General features: G+C 42.6%; 1 protein-coding gene across 5 annotated transcripts in view; it reads right to left on the reverse strand.

The window, feature by feature from the left end:
- Positions 1-18,684, reverse strand: part of als2b (alsin Rho guanine nucleotide exchange factor ALS2 b) — a 109,531-nt gene that overhangs the window by 62,610 nt on the left and 28,237 nt on the right. For all 5 annotated transcript variants that reach the window (XM_048598926.1, XM_048598924.1, XM_048598925.1 and 2 more), the window contains exons 6-9: positions 17,996-18,092; positions 14,324-14,401; positions 8,955-9,140; positions 483-654 (exon numbers count right to left, since the gene is read on the reverse strand). In XM_048598926.1, the coding sequence (XP_048454883.1) occupies positions 483-654; positions 8,955-9,140; positions 14,324-14,401; positions 17,996-18,092 (533 nt within the window). The remainder of the gene's footprint in view (positions 1-482; positions 655-8,954; positions 9,141-14,323; positions 14,402-17,995; positions 18,093-18,684) is intronic.

An 18,684-nucleotide genomic window follows, 5' to 3' on the forward strand; every position in this document is an offset into this window, starting at 1 on the left:
GAAATGCTGATGACAGATGCTGAGGAAGGGTCACCGGACCCGAAACGCTAACTCTGTTTTTTCCCTTCACAGATGCTGCCAGACCTGCTGAGCTTTTCCAGCAACTTCATTTTTGTTCCCGATTTATGGCATCCGCAGTTCTTTCGGTTTTTACTGTTCCAGCGTAACACTGGGGTATAGTATTGGTGGGGACAGCTATGTCCCAGTATAAACTGATGGATACAGGTTGGTCATTCCAGAACAACATAGGGTTATTAAACTCAGAATACTCCATTCAGAACTATCCAGCTTTGGCAAGACAATCTGAAATCGTACTAACGAGGAGAGGTTGTGCAAGCATTTGATTACTTTTGATTCAATTTTATTCTTGTTTAATCATTCATTCTCAGGATGCCGAAAACATTGCACAGAATTCTGGAGAGGAGCAGATTGTCAGTAACCGGGACGGCTGGGGGGGGGGTCAGAAAGAGAATTTTCCGTACCTAAACCCAGTAGGGGTTTGAGTATCTGATTTTTCACGTCACTCAACTTGCAATGGAATCGCCTCTCTGATGATGCTAGTTCATGTAAGCTGGCAATGTAGCCCATTACGTTCCTGTCTGAGAGTGCCAGGCACATCTGTCCCCCTGCGACCAAGCTGTTTATGTATCCAAGCTGAAATCAAACACAGAATGACATTAAAAGAAAGATGACAAGAACTGGTCAACTTGTCCACGTTCATCTAACCATACAGGACAGTGCCCAGAAGAGAGGGAGCCTAATAAAGCAGGAGAAATATGGCTTTCAGTTCTAGAAAGCCAGTCAAAGGATTGAATGCCCCTAAAAATTCATGCTTTCTGGAACAAAAATGACTCAAGAAGATAATATTGTTATAAAAACAAAAAAAAAACACCAGAAATATTCAAACACTCAATGTGAAACTTAATACATCCAGACTCTGCTTCTCTTTCCACAGATGCTGCCAGACCTGATGACTATTTCCAGCATTTGCTGTTTGAATCACAATTCCAGCATCGGCAGTATTTTTATTTTGCCAAATTAAACACTATTCCTCGGAGACTAGGAATCGTGCAGTGAGTAGCTCACTCTCCTGTCCACCATCTGCAAGACACAAGTCAAGAGCGTGATGAAATACTCCCCACTTGCCCGGATAAGCCCAGGTCCAACAAAACAAGAAATTTCACACCAGCCAGGGCAAAGCAGCCCACTTGACTGTCACGCAAACTATGACCTCCAACATTCACTCCCTTCACCACCAATGCACAGTTTTAACAGTGATCTACATGATGCACTGTGTCAAGTCGTCAAGCCTCCTTTGATATAACCTTCCAACCCACAATTATTACAACTCAGAACAAGGCAACAAATACATAAGAACACCACCATCTGCAATTTCCTCTCCAAGCCACATGGCACTCTGACTTGGGGCAGCAATATAGTCCTTTCAGTGTTGCTGGGTCAAAATCCTGGAACTCCCTTCCTCACAGCACAACTGATGTGCCTAGACCATATGGACTGCAGGCATTCAAGAAGGCAGCTCACCACCATCCTTGTGAGGGCGATTAGAAGTGAGAAATAAATGACCAGTAACACCCATGTCCTGAGAATAAATAATAATATTAAAAAAAAACCTAGAACACTTAGTTAGAGATAGCAAGAACTGCAGATGCTGGAGTCAGAGATAACATAGTTTGGAGCTGGAGGAACAAAGCAGGCCAAGCAGCATCAGAGGAGCAGGAAAGTTGATGTTTCGATCAGAGCCCTTCTTCAGAAATGGGGTGGTGGAGCTCAGAAATAAAGAGAGAGAGGAGGGGTGGGGTTGGGGAAGGTAGGTGGGTTGGTGACAGGTGAGTGCAGGTCAGTGAGGTGGGAGGAGTGGATAGGTGGGAGAGAAGATGGACAGGTTGTGTTAGGTCAAGGAAGTGGTGATGAGAGGGAGGGTTGGATGTTGGATGAGGCCGGGGTGGGGAGATTTTGAAACTGGTAAAATCCATGTTTAGGCCATCGGGCTGGAGGCTCCTGAGGTGGAATATGAGGTGCTGCTCCTCCAGTTTGTGGGTGGCGTCATTGTGACACAGGAGGAGGCCCAGGACGGACATGTTACCCAGGGAGTGGGAGGGAGAGTTGAAATGGTTCACGACAGGAAGATGTTGTTGTTTGTTACATACAGAGTGCAGGTGCTCTACAAAGCGGTCTCCGAGCCTCCACTCGGTCTCACCGATGTAGAGGAAGCCACATTGGAAGCAGCAGACCACATTGACTGATGTGAATGTGAACCTCTATCTAACGTGGAAGGTTTATTTGGTGCCTTGAACGGAGAGGAGGCCGGAGGTGTAGAACTGCCTGCGTTTGCAGGGAAAGGTGGTGGGGCAAGTGGGGAGCGGGGAGCGGGGAGCGGGGAGCGGATGAGGGAGCCGCGGAGAGCGCGATCCCTACGGAAGGCAGATAAGGGTGGGGAGGGAAATATATCCTTGGTTGTGGGGTCAGATTGCAGGTGGCAGAAGTGGTGGGGAATGATACATTGGATACAGAGGTTGGTGGGGTGATATGTGAGGACAAGGGGGATTCTGTCTTTATTTTTGAGGTACAGGAAATGCAAGAGATGCAGTTGAGAGCAGTTCTGACCACTTGGGGGGTGGGCGGGAGGTGGGGTTGCAGTTCTTGAAAGAAGAGGACATCTGGGATGTTCGGGGAGTGGAATGCCCCATCTTGGCAACAGACGCGGCAGAGGTGGAGTAGTTGGGAGTAGGGGATCGCATTCTTGCAGGAAGGTGGGTGAGAGGAGGTGTAGGCTAGGTAGCTGTGGGAGTCGGTGGGTTTGAATTGGATGTTGGTTTTGAGGCGGTCACCAGAGATGGAGACAGAGAGGTCCAGAAAGGAGTGGGAGGTATCGGAGATAGCCCTGGTGAACTTGAGATTGAGGTGAACAGTGTTAGTAAAGTTGATGAACCGTTTAAGCTCCTCGTGGGAGCACGAGGCAGCGCCGATACAGTCATCGATGTAGCAGAGGAAGAGGTGGGGGATAGTGCCAGTGTAGCAGCGGAAGAGGGACTGTTCCACATATCCTACGAAAAGGCAGGCATAGCTTAGGGTAAAATCCACATTTAGGCCATTGGGCTGTAGGTTCCCGAGGTGGAACATAAAGTGCTGCTCCTCCAGTTTGTGGGTTTGAAATCCACATTTAGGCCACACTTAGTCAGCCCACTTAATGAACCAAGGCTTATGAGGCTCCACGTTATTTGCCACAACATGGAGACTTCCAAAGCCCATGAACCCATGTCAGCAAACACAGCAGCCAATTTACAGACAAGATTGCACAAAGACTAAAAGAAATCTTTTAAAAAAACTGTTGGGATAAGTGCTGAGCAGGACACTGGGGGGAAATACCAGCTACTTTTTCAACAGTGCTCTGGCATCTTTTATATCTGCTAGACAGGGCACACATTTAATCAGGAAGATGTTTCCTCTGATCATTCAGCATTCAAATCTCCTGAATGCAAACTGAAACCTTATTTCTAGGAGAACTGGCAACCTTAAGTGAGCAATCAATTTCTTGGATAATGTGTCTCCCCCTTGCCTCCTCCATCATCTGTCCGTTGATTCAAGGTCAGCATCTATTCAGGGTCAAGAGTTCATGCAATGGGATTTCATTTCATCAAACAAGTCAATTCTCAACCCGTAACTCTTTTGTCCAAGCTCAACAGAAAGCTACACATATCTTGGATTATCGTGGGGAAGTTGGGGTCTTATCATTTGCCACACGATCTTGACAGGTTACTGGTTAACTTTCTGTAACTTGTTAAACCACAATAACAAGCCTCACTGTTGCTAAAGCCTTGCCTTTTCTCTGGCTGTGAGAGCAGAAGATACAAACTTTGTTTGTTCGGCTGTTGAGGACCGTTTGTACCACACTTTGTCTGGCAATGCCCTTTGCCATGATGCATGGCCCTACCAGGAGCAAAGAGCACCTGGCAGCACGACTCAAGGGATTGGAGTGCACAAGCCTCTCCATCACATCAAGGTGACAATTCAAAAGAGGGATCCTCCACCATTAAGTACAACAATAAGTCTGAGGAACTTTTGAACTTCTATCACAAAGATGAAGGCCATCCGATCAGTTACCTCTACCACAACACTGCTTTCCACAATCCAGGTCAAGCCTCCAGAGTTTCCCTTGTCCAAACCCTGAACTCATACTTTTTCTGTCTCACCTTGTCCTCTCCAAGCTCATCCTATCCATGAGATCCACTTACTTCTCCTTGGTCACATTCTCATTAAGCTCGTGGCCATTCTTTCTCTTCCAAGCTCCTCATGTATGATCCCTCATGCCTTCAAACCACTGTCTTCAGTTCCTTGTTCAAACTCTTTTACCTATTTACTGACTCTATCCCTCATCCTGGCGACAATTTGATGCGGAATAAGATTGTCTGCAACTTTGGTGTCATTGGGGGTACTGCAAATCACCCGTCTACACCATTCGCACAATCACCTATTTCCATACAGTCCCTGACTGCACCCTCTATCAGCTCATCTACTGCTAAAACCCTCACCTACACTTTTGTGAGCTCTTGGCTTTACTATTCCAACCCAAGGTCAGAAATGAGACAACATTAGGCTATAGTCCAACAGGTTTATTTGAAATTACAAGCGTTCAGAGCGTAGCCCTTTAACCTGATGAGAGGGCTACACTTGAAAAGGTCGTGATTTTCAAATAAACCTGTTGGACTATAACCTGGTGTCATTTGATTTCTGACCTCGTCCACCCCAGTCCAACTTTGGCACCTCCACATCATATTCCAACACAATCCTTGCTGATATCCCACATTCCATACTCCATAAACTTGACAATATTAAAAAATGCTACAGCCAATATCTGTACTCACACAAAAGTCTGTTCACTCAATAACACATGTACTTGCTGACATGCATCGATTCCTGTTCAATACCTCAATTTTATAATTCTTGTTCTTCTAAGTAGCTCCTGTGTCCTCACCCCTTCCTATCTCAAGGCTGCACAACACCTCCAACCCTCCCAACCCTCCAAAATAGCCAAAAATCTACCAATTCTGGCCACATGTACAACCCTGATTTTAATCATCTCACCACTGGTAGTGCAGGTTTTTAAGCTGCCTAGACTTAAATCTTTGGAATTCCCTCCCCCAATCTCCTTGCTTTGCTTTCATCCTTTAAGACCCTCGAGAAAGCCTGCCTTTTTGATCACTTGCCTTCATATCATTTAAAATGTTTGGGTATCAAATCTTGCTCTCTGGTACTGATGTGAAGTGACTTATGACAATTCATGACATTTAAGAGGCAACTATGTAAATTCAAGTTATAGTTGTGCTGCAATTCTCAATTGATTATTAAAGCAAAGATTGTTGTGACATTAGTTTATTTTGCTCTTAGCTCATGTAATGCCCAAAATTATGAATAAGTGTTTAAAATGTGTTCAAATTAAAATAAATACTTAGCTTTTCTATTGAACTAATGATCTCTCTCTCTCTCTCTGTTTAGAAAACAGCAAAACTGACAGGTTGGACAGGCATATATTAAATAAAGATCAACAAGTAACAGTGTTGTTTCCTGTTTGTTGGTTTTCAGTCTTTTCAGGTTCAGGCCAATTTTGCCCAAAAGATCAAAAAAATCATTATACTCACATTTCCAAAATTCTTTCAAGCAAAACTCTTATTCGCTCAACATACCATTGAAACTCTATGACCTAATTAAACAACAGGCAAACAGACTCAAAAGAAAAAACAAGATACAACAGCAACAGAAACCCTGAGGAACAAAAATTCCAGCTCAAGTTTTAACAGAAAATCTGTCTTGCTAAGTATCAAGTTTTTAAAAAAAAAAAAAAAAACATTTTTAGGAGAGATGGGGGCTGCAAAGCATCCAACATGAGTTTTCTCACAACACAGCAGTAGCTGGACAGCTTAAAACACACTCAAGGACAGTGGTCAACTGAGTCACATGCCTTGTCTCCACCAAGTCCAAGCCTACAGTAGTTACCTAACTCATGGAAAACTGGAGTGTTCTCAAATGATAATTACTTGGGACAACAATTAATACAATGCATGCACTGAAGGAATTCCACCTCATCCCAACAGGATGCAGCTGTGGCCTAGTCTACGAATGCATAATAAATGGTGTCTACTTCACTTGGTTGAGCTACATGCATTATCACCCTGAATACGTGGGCTGTAGTATCAACAGTCAGGAGTATTCCTGTCAATTTGTTCTTTTAACACATCTTCCATAAAAACATCAAACTAGCAGTTTACAATCCTTCAAGACTGTATGTAAAGACAATGACCTTTTTATACTGAAAAGCCAGGATATAGAGGCAAGTTCCATAATACAGGATATATCTTGAGTTTACGTAGTTAAAGATAGAACAAAGTACTTCAGGAAATAGTAGTGATGTACAAAAACCAGAAATCCACAGTTAATTGATCCTTGAGAATATGGTGACTCACCTTTTAATGCATAAAGTGCATCATATGAAGACTATTTGTCTCTTTGACACCCAGTTTCTTTTTACCCTTACAAACCACATAGAATCATGCAGCATAGACTATTCAGCTCATGTCTGTGCTGTTTATTTTTCCCCTCCTACAAATTCCCCAAATAATCGTCTGCTCCATGCCTATGATTAGTTTACCACCACCAAATGTTTATCTAAATCAGTAACTTTCATTCATTAGCTTGGAAATTTCCAAATGCCAAATCAATTTTGTCCCAGATTATTCAGACTGCTCACAGCTGCCACCAGATTGATCAGCTACTCTTAAAGAAGTCAGCAGTACTTGCAACCCTCTAATTCTTAAACAACTTCCCCGTATCCAAGAAAGATTGGCAAGTCATGGTTATGGTCAAGGTCAAAGTCATAATTTCTTCCCTTGGTATGTTTGGATTATCCCACTAAGGCCACATGACTTTGCTACCTTGACAGTTTCCACTCTTGCAAGAAACTATTGTATAAGGTAATGGTTTTGAAAGGGTTAATGTTGGAGTCTGTGTTAGGCTCCACCCAATCTGATGTCATCAATCTTTGGAAGGAAAAGGGGTGTTGAGCTTGAATTTTGATGGAGATAGATGAGTCATCATTGTTTCTTGATTGGCTAGCTCAACAACATAATAAAGAGGGATTTGCAACTTGTACTGATTGTAATCATGCAATAAACTACATCTTATTAAAACAAGGTCTTCTTATTAAGATTCACAAATGGTTATCTCTTTCACTGTTAACAAATAGTTCCTCAGATACAATCTAATTGGGTTGGTGACAAGATTCCACCCTAACCATTAGCTGGGAGTGGTTGGTTCCACAGAAATTACAACATTCAACAACACGCTTCTATTTTTCCCCTATAATCTTCTTCCTTACTGTGACTTTGATAGCATCCTATTCCTTAGCAAACATAGATGCAAGTTACTTAGTATTTGAATTATAATTTCTACTTCCACAAGAAAACTCCCTAATTATTTTGATTATGAGTATGATTAAGATACTTTGGTTTTCCTTTGTCAGTTACAAAATGTTCTCATACATTTACTTTACCCCTCTTTTATCTTTATGAATTCAACTTGGTTTTACAATTTAATACAGAACTACTAGTTATCTGAAGCCTCCATTTTCTTTCAACAGCCACTCAAGAAGTTCCAGCTCAGATGTCCTTCCTTTTCCCCCATTTGGGAATATGTCTAGTCTGTACCTAAACTATTACTTCTTTGAAGGTATCCCATGCTTGTTTACCTTTTCACCCAGCAACTTCTGATTCCAATTCATCTGGACCAAATCCCTTTCTAAATTATTGAAATTCTTGCTTTATTCAGTCAAGTGTCTTAATATTTGTTCTTTCTGGTTTTCATAACTTCTCTATGCCTGATAATGATCACACATGCTACCCCAGAGAAATGTTTCAATTTGTTCTTAAAACTAAATTTCACATTGTTCCTATTCTTCATTGGGTTGAAAATTCATTGATGAAGAAAGTTCTTTTCAGGATTTCCTCCTTTTTTTTCCCTTTAAATTGTTATTTTCCAGTCTATATTTAATACCCCATGATCACAACTCTAAATTCCTTGCATTTTTCTGTAATTTTCCTGGAAATTCATTCATCAGTCTCCTTTTCTGCTTTTTGGAGGCCTATAACATACACCTTGCAGTTTGAAATCCTCCAATGTTGCTTATTTCTAACAAGATGGATTCGATCTTTGAATCTCTCAGGTCATTCCCTCTTCAATACTGTAATGATACCTGTGATCAATACTAACAACTTCCGTTTTTCCTTTGTGAATCTTCCTTGGACATACCAGGAATATGAAGTGTCAATTTCTTCCCTTGTTTGGGCCAGCTGTTTGTTACAATACTGTCACTATGTGGCAATCCCAGGAGCTAATTGTAACTGTAGCTTATTAAAATTATTTGCTTAGCGTGTTTGCATTTATGCACGTGCGCTCTATATGAGCCTTAGTCTGCTTTGCATATCACTCCTTTCTGATATCTTCCTCTCTCCCGGATAACCATCCAATCCAATTATTCTTAATGCATGGAAAGAGACCCTTCAGTCTGACGAATCCTTGCCAAACATAATTCCAAACTAAGCTATTCCCATCTGCCTGTTCCTGGCCCATGTCCTTCCAAACCTTTCCTATTCATATACTTATCTAAGTTTCTTTTAAATGTTGTAACTGTGCCCGCATTTACCACATCCTCAGGAAGTTCGTTCCAAATACGAACCACCTTCTTGTCCAAATCAACAAGATATCCTGGCCAAGAGCCAATTGCATTTTGTATTTTCTTATTCTTATGTTATCATTTTTCCTGGCAGATCATTACAATCCGTTAAAAATCAGGTTAAATGTTCTAGCAGTGTGATTTCCCTTGAGTAATAGTCTGGGTTCACCACACATACCTAATTGAATAACAAATGTTGAGTTTCACTTGCCTTACTACAGGCTGGTAGAAGCATTGGTTGCTGGGTGCAAGAATGACCACATTCAATGTTTCTGGTCTCGTGCGACGCTTGTTGTCCACTGTAATAGACGTTGGGCTGAAAGGATTCCCCATCGGTCAAAAAAATGGAATGTCCTTGTCCAGCTGCTATATCCCACACACGGACACCCTCTGGAATCTGCGTGAGGAAAATATTCGAGTTAGTTTATTTGTTTTCAGAATGGCTGAGTTCTACACCAATGTTCAACAGCAAACTAGCCTCTGCAAATAATTTAATGTTTTCCTCCTCTCCTCAGTGCACTCATACTTGCTGGGTGTGCAGTTTCATGGATAATTGCTCCTAATATAATGCACTTTAAGCTCGGAAAAGATCCCAAGATGACAGATGGCAGAGAAAACCAGCCTTTGTGTAAGGGTCTGAAGGGGTTAATACTGGAGGGCTTTAAGTAGCACCTACTGTGATGTTATACAGATTTGGTGGGAGAACAGCTGAGGATCTCTGAAGGGTAAGACCTACTGTCCAGTTCCTCCTCATAAGTTTTTGTAACGTCTATCACAATCAGTGTAACGTGTCCTTGGTTACTAATTTACAACAGGCAATTTCATAATGACAGGAGCTTCTCATCAAACTGACAAGCATTTTCTCTTCCATGCAATGAAGTGTCATAAATACCGTGTTACTACTATTTGAAAATTTGGGTTATCATGCAAAGCCTGAAGTTTGATTTGAATCATATGTTGTGGACTTTAAGAGGGGAGGCGTGGTTTTAGTTTCACTTTAGTTTTGAGAGTGGTGCTGGCCTGTTTCAAGTTTGTTGATGTATACATTTTGAATGGTGGTCTGTAACCTTGCAGTAGAGCTTGAAGTGAATAGTTTAGTATTTAGGGGGAAAAAGGAGGAGGAGGAACACCAAATTGCTTGAGAGAAAAATATCCAGTAATAGAAAACTGGAACTTGAAGATATAGAAAACCCAAGTTTGGTCTGCAAGTATTTTGAAGTGAGAAAAGAGAAAACTCTAGAAACCAACAACAGGTCTGCCACTGAACAAGGAACTGTAAAGTGCAGACAGGATGACCCTTCACTGAGGTTTGCTTATCTGTGAGGTTGTTGAGGGTAAAAGGGTTGAACCTCCACTTCTGGTATGGCAGTGTTTGCTGACACTGGCAGCTGTGGCAACTATGTATGTGTGCTCATTCAGGAATGTGCATGCGCATGGTTCCAAGCACAATATGTCACCATATCAACTTTACGTGCAGCGTCATGCACAAGTGCAGTACTGTGCATGCACAGGGAAGGGCGTTATTTTGAACTGAGATCCAGTGGTGGGGACAAGGGGGGAAATCCCTGGAGTGAGAAGGGAAGAGGTCCCAGTACTGTGTGCAATTCTGGTCATAGAAAGGATGTGACTGAACTGGATGGATGCACCACAGCATGTTGTCTGCGTTGGAGCATTTCAGATTTGAAGAGAGGCTGGATAACCCTGGATTGTCTTCTTTGAAGCAGAGAAGGCTGAGAGGGGACCTGATTGAGGAGCATGGACAGGGTAGATAGGAAGTAGCTGTTCCCCTTAGTTGAAGGATCAATCACAAGGGCACATAATTTTAGGGTGAAAGGCAGGAAGTTTAGAGGGAATGAAGGGGAAAAAAACATTTTTTTCACCCAGAGGGTGATGGGAATCTGGATACCTGGGAGGGCAATAGAGATGGGAAACCTCACAACCTTTAAAGTACATGGATGAGCACTTGCAATGTCATAATGTTCGAAGGTATGGGCCAAATGCTCGATAGTGGGGCTAGTGTAGATAGGTCAATACAGACTCGATGGGCAGAAGTGCCTCTTCTGTATTGTATGACGCTGGCTATGACCATTTCAAATAGCTCCTCTATGATGTAAAATAGCTTAGTTTTGTTTTTGTGCATAATATGCTTTATTATTTAGCAAAAAATACATTAACAGCTTCTTGTCAAGTGACTGATTATCATAGTAGTCAATGTTTTTTTAAATCTATTTTGTGTTTATTTTTGAATTCATTTAGTTTTAGTTGTATTTTTCGATTAAAACAGACTTCATTTTGGGATCTGGCCACCGTTAGCTGGGATCATAACATACACCAGCAAGATTGCCTGCAGATCCCAAGGATGGCAGCAGCAAACCCAGCCCAAAATGAGCAACCTTAAACAATGTGGTGGTCAGTTGTACTGATTGCTCATAGAACAAGACCAAGTGCCAAGCCCATGTGGCTGATATGGGAACAATTTGGAAATTGTGGTGGGAGATGCAGAAATTGAATGACTGGGGTGGGGGAGTTGCTGATTGTAGGACCAATATAATTGAATGTCCCATGAATGAAAGGTGAGTCTGTAGAAGTAAGGGATACAAAAAAAGAAATCTTGAGACTGCCAGAAAAGATTCAGTGGTCAGGTAAGGCCATCAAGATTAGTGGGTTAGCATGAACATTTTTAATACCATCTGTTTGGAAACAGGAAACCAGTGCAAATCAACATGGGTAGAGGTGATGGACAACTGGGATTGAGTGAGGGACTGGATGTAGGCTGCACAGTCCTCCATTGTTTGGCATTTACGGGTGATAGAAACCATAGAGTGTTTATTTCAGACTTTCAGACAGGAGTGGATATTTTAAATCATCCTGTTCAGGCATGCTAAGACTCCTCTGGTGCAGATGAGACTCGAATCTACTTCCACAGCGTCACAAGAGACCTGACACTAGGAGTATGCTTCATTCCTTCGTTGATGTTGATTGCATCTGAACTGGGAGCTCTTTCACCTCTGAGTCAGAAGATTGTCGGTGCAGGGCCTTATAGAGACTTGAGTCTATAATCTAGGCTGACAGTTTGGTGCTGCACTTTCATAGATGGCATCTTTCAGGTGCAATATTAACCTGATGCCCAGTATGGATAAAAGTAAAACTTCCCATAACACGACTTTTAAGAAAAGTAGGGAAGGTTTCCTTGTATTCTGACCAGTATTTAACTGTCAATCATGATTTATCATGTAGCTCATAATTCAGAAAAAGTGAAATCAAATTTAATTTGTGTTTTTAAAAGTATCTGGAAATAAGATGCACTGGTTATTCTGTGCTGGGCAGTTACTAAGCTCCAGTCAGAACTAAAGAACATAATATATTGTCATTTGCTGCAGCCCAAAAAGGAGTCTTTATTTTGCAGGTGTGCACTCTGTAAGAACCTAAAACAAATCTGAGCAAGCCCATGAAACTGACTGACTGACTCACCTCGTAAAGGGACACTGTCCCAACATAATATTGGTAAGTGACCAGAAGCTGACATATTTTTATAAAACTCATCTGCTTCCCGAACATTCTTTTTAGTGGAGAAAAATCTACCAACATTACCCAGTCTGGTCTGTGCATAATTCCAGAAGTACGTCAATACCTTTGAAATGGAGTTTCAGTCAGAGATCATCTGGTGCAAGGTATATGATTGAAAACAAAGCAGCAAAGACTGAAAAAACCTTGGAGCTCATCCACAGTCACCTCAGATTGTCAGGTGGATTTGATATTAATGCATCAACAGTACTGACTGACCATCTCCAGTATGCTGGGATAAATAGGCTCCCCGGGTATTTATTGCTGTAAGCATATCACTTCCCGGCCCAATGTACAGCTGCAAAAAATATGCCACTTTCCAATGTCCATGTCCCCTTTTTTTATTCACACGTGGGAATCACTGGCTGGCCAGGATTTATTGCCCATCTCTAGCTGTCTTTGGTGGTGAGCTGCCTTCTTGAACTGCTGCAGTCCATGTGCTGTTAGATGACCTACAATACCATTAGGGAGGGAATTCAAGGTTTTGACCCAGCTATAGCAAAGGAACGGTGATATATTTCCAAGTCAGGATGGGGAATAGCTTGGAGGGGAACTTGCATGTGGTGATGTTCCCAAAAATCTGCTGCCCTTGTCCTTCTAGATGGAAGTGGTCGTGGATTTGGTAGTTTCTGTCTAAGGATCTTTGGTGAACTTCTGCAGTGCATCTTGTAGATAGTACACACTATTGCTGCTTCTGAACATGGTAGAAGGAGTGGATACTTGTGGATGTGCTACGAATCAAGCAGGCTGCTTTGTCCTGGATGGTGTCAAGTTTCTTGGGCGTTGTTGCTACCAATCAAGCAGGCTGCTTTGTCCTGGATGGTGTCAAGTTTCTTGGGCGTTGTTGGAGCTGCACCAATCCAGACAAGTGAGGAGCATTCCCTCGTATTCCTGACTTATGCCTTGTAAATGATGGACAGGCTTTGGGGAGTCAGAGAGTGAGTTATTCGCTACAGTATTCCAAGTCTCTGACCTGCTCTTGTAGCCACTGTGTTTATGTGGTGAGTCCAGTTGAGTTTCTGGTCAATGGTAACCGCTGGGATGTTAATAGTGGAAGATTCAGTGATGGTAACACCATTGAATGTCAAGGGGTGGCAGTTAGATTGTCTCCTATTAGAGATGGTCATTTCTTGGCATTTGTGTGGATGTTACTTGCCACTTGTCAGCCCCAAGCCTGGATATTATTGTCAAGATCTTGTTGCATTTGAACACAGACTGCTTCAGTATCTGAGGAGTTGTGGAAAGTGCTGAACACTGGCAAACAACCCCACTTCTAACGGACAGAAAGTCATTGCAGCAGCTGAAGATGGTTGGGCCTAGGACTCTACCCCGAGGAACTCCTGCAGAGATGTTCTGGAGCTGAGATGACTGAAGTCCAACAACCACAATTATGTTCTTATGTGTCAGGTATGACTCCAACAAGTGGGGAGTTTGCCCCCGATACTAATTTTTGCTAGAGCTCCTTGATGCCACATTTGGTCAACTATGACCTTGCTGTCACTCTCACCTCACCTCTGGAGTTAAGCTTTTTTATCCATGTTTGAACCAAGGCTGTTATGAAATTAGAAGCTGAGTGGCCCTGGCAGAACCCAAACTGGGTGTCACTGAGCAGGTTACGTTTTTCCTGTAGAAGTCAACTCTCACAGGGTAGAGTTTCCAGCTACTGCTACCCTCTCCTTTTGTGAGAGAGACCGTCAGTGCTGACAGCTTGATCAATCTTGTGTAGCAGCAAAACCTACTGCTTTGCTGACTCAACAATCACACAATGTAACTCTGCAGTGACAAGCAAAGGGGAGCCCTGGCTGATTTTCCCCTCCATTTTTCAGGTTCACTAAAGTCACCTAATCTAACACTGACCATGTATTGTAACTAGGCATTTATCCCATGCATTAGGCCAGTAGTTTTCAAAGTAGATGCTTTATCTGGTTTGTCTATGTTAACTGTTTCTGAGTATATCTCTGTCACAGATTTTAGATGTAGGTTCATACTTTCAACTTGTTGAGCGCTACACTGTACCTTGACTAGGCGAGGCATGATGGTGGGTGACTCTGTGTGGCCAAGTTGTCCATGGGTGTTGCTGCCCCATGAATAGACCTATAGGAAGAAAATTGTGGATAAAAGAAATCAACTTTAGCCTTTATATATACTTCTATCTCTATAGAATACAAAACAAGCCTGAAACACTGCAGAACATTTTCTAGATATGCAAGACATTTTTTACATATGGACCCACCTCATGAATCTCACACATGTGCTCGTAAAACCCAAAACTGTGCTTAGGTTTTCCAGGATTTTGACTTGGCAACAATGAAGGAACACGGAAAAAGCTCGAACTCAGGATGGTGTGTTGCTTTGGAGAGGAACTTGAAGGAGGTGGAATTCCCATGCATCACCTGTCCTTGACCTTCTAGATAATAGAGGTCATGGGTTTGGACATTGTGTATGAAGGATCCATTGTGAGTTGCTGCAGTGCATCTAACAGATGGTACACACTGCTGCCAAGGTGCATCAGTCGTCGAGAGAATGAAGGTTGAAGGTGGTGGATTGGGTGCTAAACTGGTGATCTGCTTGGAGCTTCATAAGCTGCACTCATCCAAACAAGTGGAGAGTATTCCATATACTCAACAACAGCAAACATAGCCTATCAATCCTGCAAAGTCCTCCTGACTAAAATCTGAGGGGGCTAGTACCAAAGTTGGGAAAGCTGTTTCACAGACGAGTCAAAAAACAGCCTGACCATAGTTATATTCATGGAATCATAACTCACACATGCTGACTCAGACAACACCATTCCTGGTAATGTCCTGTCCTGCTGGGAGAGCAGGCATGGTGCTATGCAGTCAGGAGGTAGCAGCCCTTGGAGTACCTCAACATGAAGCCCCATGGCACCATATCAAACATCAGCAAAGAAACCTCCTACAGATTACCACATCCCACACTCCCTCAGCTAATGGATCAGTGCTTCTCCATGTTGAATAGCACTCGGAGGACACACTGAGGGTGCCAAAGGTGCAGATTGTATTCTGGGTAAGGAATTTAAATGACCACCACCACGAGTGGCTTGTTAGCACTGATACTGACTGAGATGGTCGAGTCCTAAAGGACATTACTGCTCACCTGGGTCTGCAGCAGGGGGTGAGGGAATCAACAAGTGGGAAAAACATACTTGACCACATTTTCACCAATCTACCTGCTGCAGATGCATCCGTCTGTGGCAGTATCAGTAAAAGTGACCTCCACACAGTCCTTGTGGAGGTGAAGCCCTACCTTCGCACTGCTAATACCTTTATATCGTGTCGTATGGCACTATTGTCATGCTAAATAACATAGATTTCGAACAGATCGAGCAACATGACTGAGCATCCAATAACCACATCATCAGCGTACTCAATACAATTCTCCTGCTGCTGATGGCCCATAGTGCCAAATTAGATTTGATCTGCTTTATTTTTTATCTGGTCTATTTTCCATAGTGTCAGGTAAACACTTGCATTGTAGCTGTACTGGGACAGCTTGGCTGGGAGAGCAGCAAATTCTGGAGCACAAGTCTTCAGTACCATTGCTGGAATATTGTCAGACCTCATAGCCTTTGCAACATCCAGCTATTTCTTTAAATTGTAGAGTGAATCAAATTGGCTAAAGAATGACATTTTGATGCTGGGGAGCTCAGCAGGAGGATCATCCACCTGACACTTCTGGCTGTAGATGAATGCAAATACTTCAGTCTGGATCTTTACATTGATGTGGTGGGCTTCCCCATCACTGATGTGAATGTTTGTGATGTCACCATCTCCAGTGAGTTGTTTAGTTGTCCACTTCCATTCATGGGATATTGGCCAGGAGCAGGCAGGTGGGACTTGCTTAGTTTGGGATTATGTTGGACCGAAGGGCTTGTTTCCATGCTGTATGACTCTATGACTGGATGTGGTTGGACAGCAGAGCTCAGATCTGATCCATTGGTTGTGGAATCGCTTAGCTCTGTCTATTGCATTTTACTTGCCATCAAGTAGTCCTGTATTGTACCCTCATATTTCATCTTTTAGGTACATTTGCTGCTGGTCCTGGCATTCCCTCCCGCACTCTTCATTGAAACAGGAACTGATTCCATCAGCTTGATGGTAATATTGGAGCCTGAGATAGGCCGATTCATGTGGTTACAGTTTTTGGTTGAATACAATTCTGTTCTTGATAGCTCATAGCACCTCATGGTAGCTAGATATGGTCAAAGTCTATCCCATTTCGCTCAGTGGTAGTGTCATACAAAATGGAGGGCATCTTCAATTTGAAGATGGGGCTTCACCTCCACAAGGGCTGTGCAGTTGTCACTCCTACCATTATTGCATTGGACAGAAGCATGTGCAAGTGGTAGATTGGCAAGGACAAGCTCATGTATGTTCCTCCCTCTTGTTGGTTCTCTCACCACCTGCTACAGGTCAGTCCAGCAGCCCATTTAGGACTCAACCAGCTTAGTCATCATTGGTACTATCAAGCCACTCTCTGCTGGATACTGAAATCTTCCATTCAGAGTTTATCCTGTGTCCATGGCACCTTTGTTGCTTCCAATTTGTGCTCAACATGGACAGGTACTGATTTACTGGCTGATGGGATTCAGTAGGTCGTTAACCCCAAGACATTTTCTTGGCCACATATACAAACTTACAAATTCGAAGCTGGAACAGGCCATTCAGCCCCTTGAGCATATTCTGTTATTTGACAAAGTCTTGGTTGATCTGACCATAACCTCAAATCCACGTTGCTACCTAACACATATTTGATCCCCTCGCTAATCAAAAATCTATACATCTGCCTTAAAAATATTCAAGCTCTCTGATCATTGTCTTTTATAGGAAAAGAGTTGCATAGACTCTCAATTCACTGAGAAAATTATTTTTTCTTTATCACTATCTTAAATAGGTGATGCCTTATTTTGATACAATCACCCCTAGCAAGCTCACATGATGCCATAAGATTTCATGGGGTCTGGAGTAAATGTTGGTGATTCCCAGGGCAACTTCTCCTGACTGTATACCACTATGCAGTCACCTCTGGTTGCTCTGCCCTGCCGAGCTGGTGATGGATGCTGAATGGGGTATTTAAAGACATAATTTATTGAACATGACAGTCAGGAAGACTTCAGAGGCTCAAGAGGGCTACATTCGCCATTTAATTTTCCAGTACCTAGAGTCTAATTTCATTTTCTATTTAGACTTCACAGTGGCTTGATACAAGTGAATGGATTGCTCAGCTATTTCAGATGGCAGTAGAGAGTCCACCACCTTGTAGTTTGTCTTTGGCCAGTTCAGGTAAAAATGGCAGACTTTCTTCCATCCTATGTTCCTATGTCATACCTATTAACCTATATTCCCAGTTCACTTTAACTAACTCTTTGTATTTCTTCAAGTGCCTCTTCTTTTTTTATAAATTAACACACTAGTCTTAGATTCATATTTCTTACCCACACAGTGAATGAATACGAAAATTTATCACCATGTGGCTGCCACCTAGAGGCTCCTTTCTTGTGTGGTCCCATCATTCCCTGGTTCAACCAGGTCTGTCCTTGCATATATCCCTTCCTTTTGTCATACCGTGGTCCATTTTTAACTCTCCTTGTTGCTTCGAAAAAGTACTTCCTAGTTCTCTCAGATTAGAGACACTGAAGGAAAATGGAGCAAATAGTATGAATCTTACCTGTGACCTGGCAGTTAAAGCCAATGAGTGATATGCACCAGCCACAACCTGAACCACCTCCTTATTGCTCAAGGTCTTGATGCACAGGGGTTGAAGCCTAGAGACAGGGCAAGAACTTTGTTATTGCAAGTGATATGCACTGTTCACTACTCTAAATGATAATCACATCCATCAGCAAACATCATGCTCAGCATTCACAGTGGTGCTATGAAAATCCAGTGACTTTTTTTTAATTCATTCATGGAATGTGGGTAAGGCTAGCTGGCCAGTATTTGTTATCCATCTTTACTTGCTCTTGAGAAGGTGGTGGTGAGCTGCCTTCTTGAACTGCTGCAATCCATGTGCAGTAAATTGACCTACAATGCCATTAGAGAGAGAATTCCAGGAATTTGATCCAGCAACTTTGAAGGAACGGCAATATATTTCCAAGTCAGGATAGTGAGTGGATTGGAAGGGAACTTGCAAGAGGTGCTGCTCCCATGTATCTGCTGCCCTTGTTCTCCTAGATGGAAGTGGTCATTGGTTTGAAAAGTTCTATCTGAGGATCTTTAGTGAATTTCTACAGTGTACCTTGTAAATGCTGCTACTGATCATCAGTGGTGGAGGGAGTGGATGCTTGTGGATGTAGTGCCAACCAAGCGGGCTCCTTTGTCCTGGATGGTGTCAAGCTTCTTAAGTGTTGTTGGGGC

Source organism: Rhincodon typus, chromosome 7 (genome assembly GCF_021869965.1).
Source record: "Rhincodon typus isolate 14 chromosome 7, sRhiTyp1.1, whole genome shotgun sequence".
NCBI lineage: Eukaryota > Metazoa > Chordata > Chondrichthyes > Orectolobiformes > Rhincodontidae > Rhincodon > Rhincodon typus.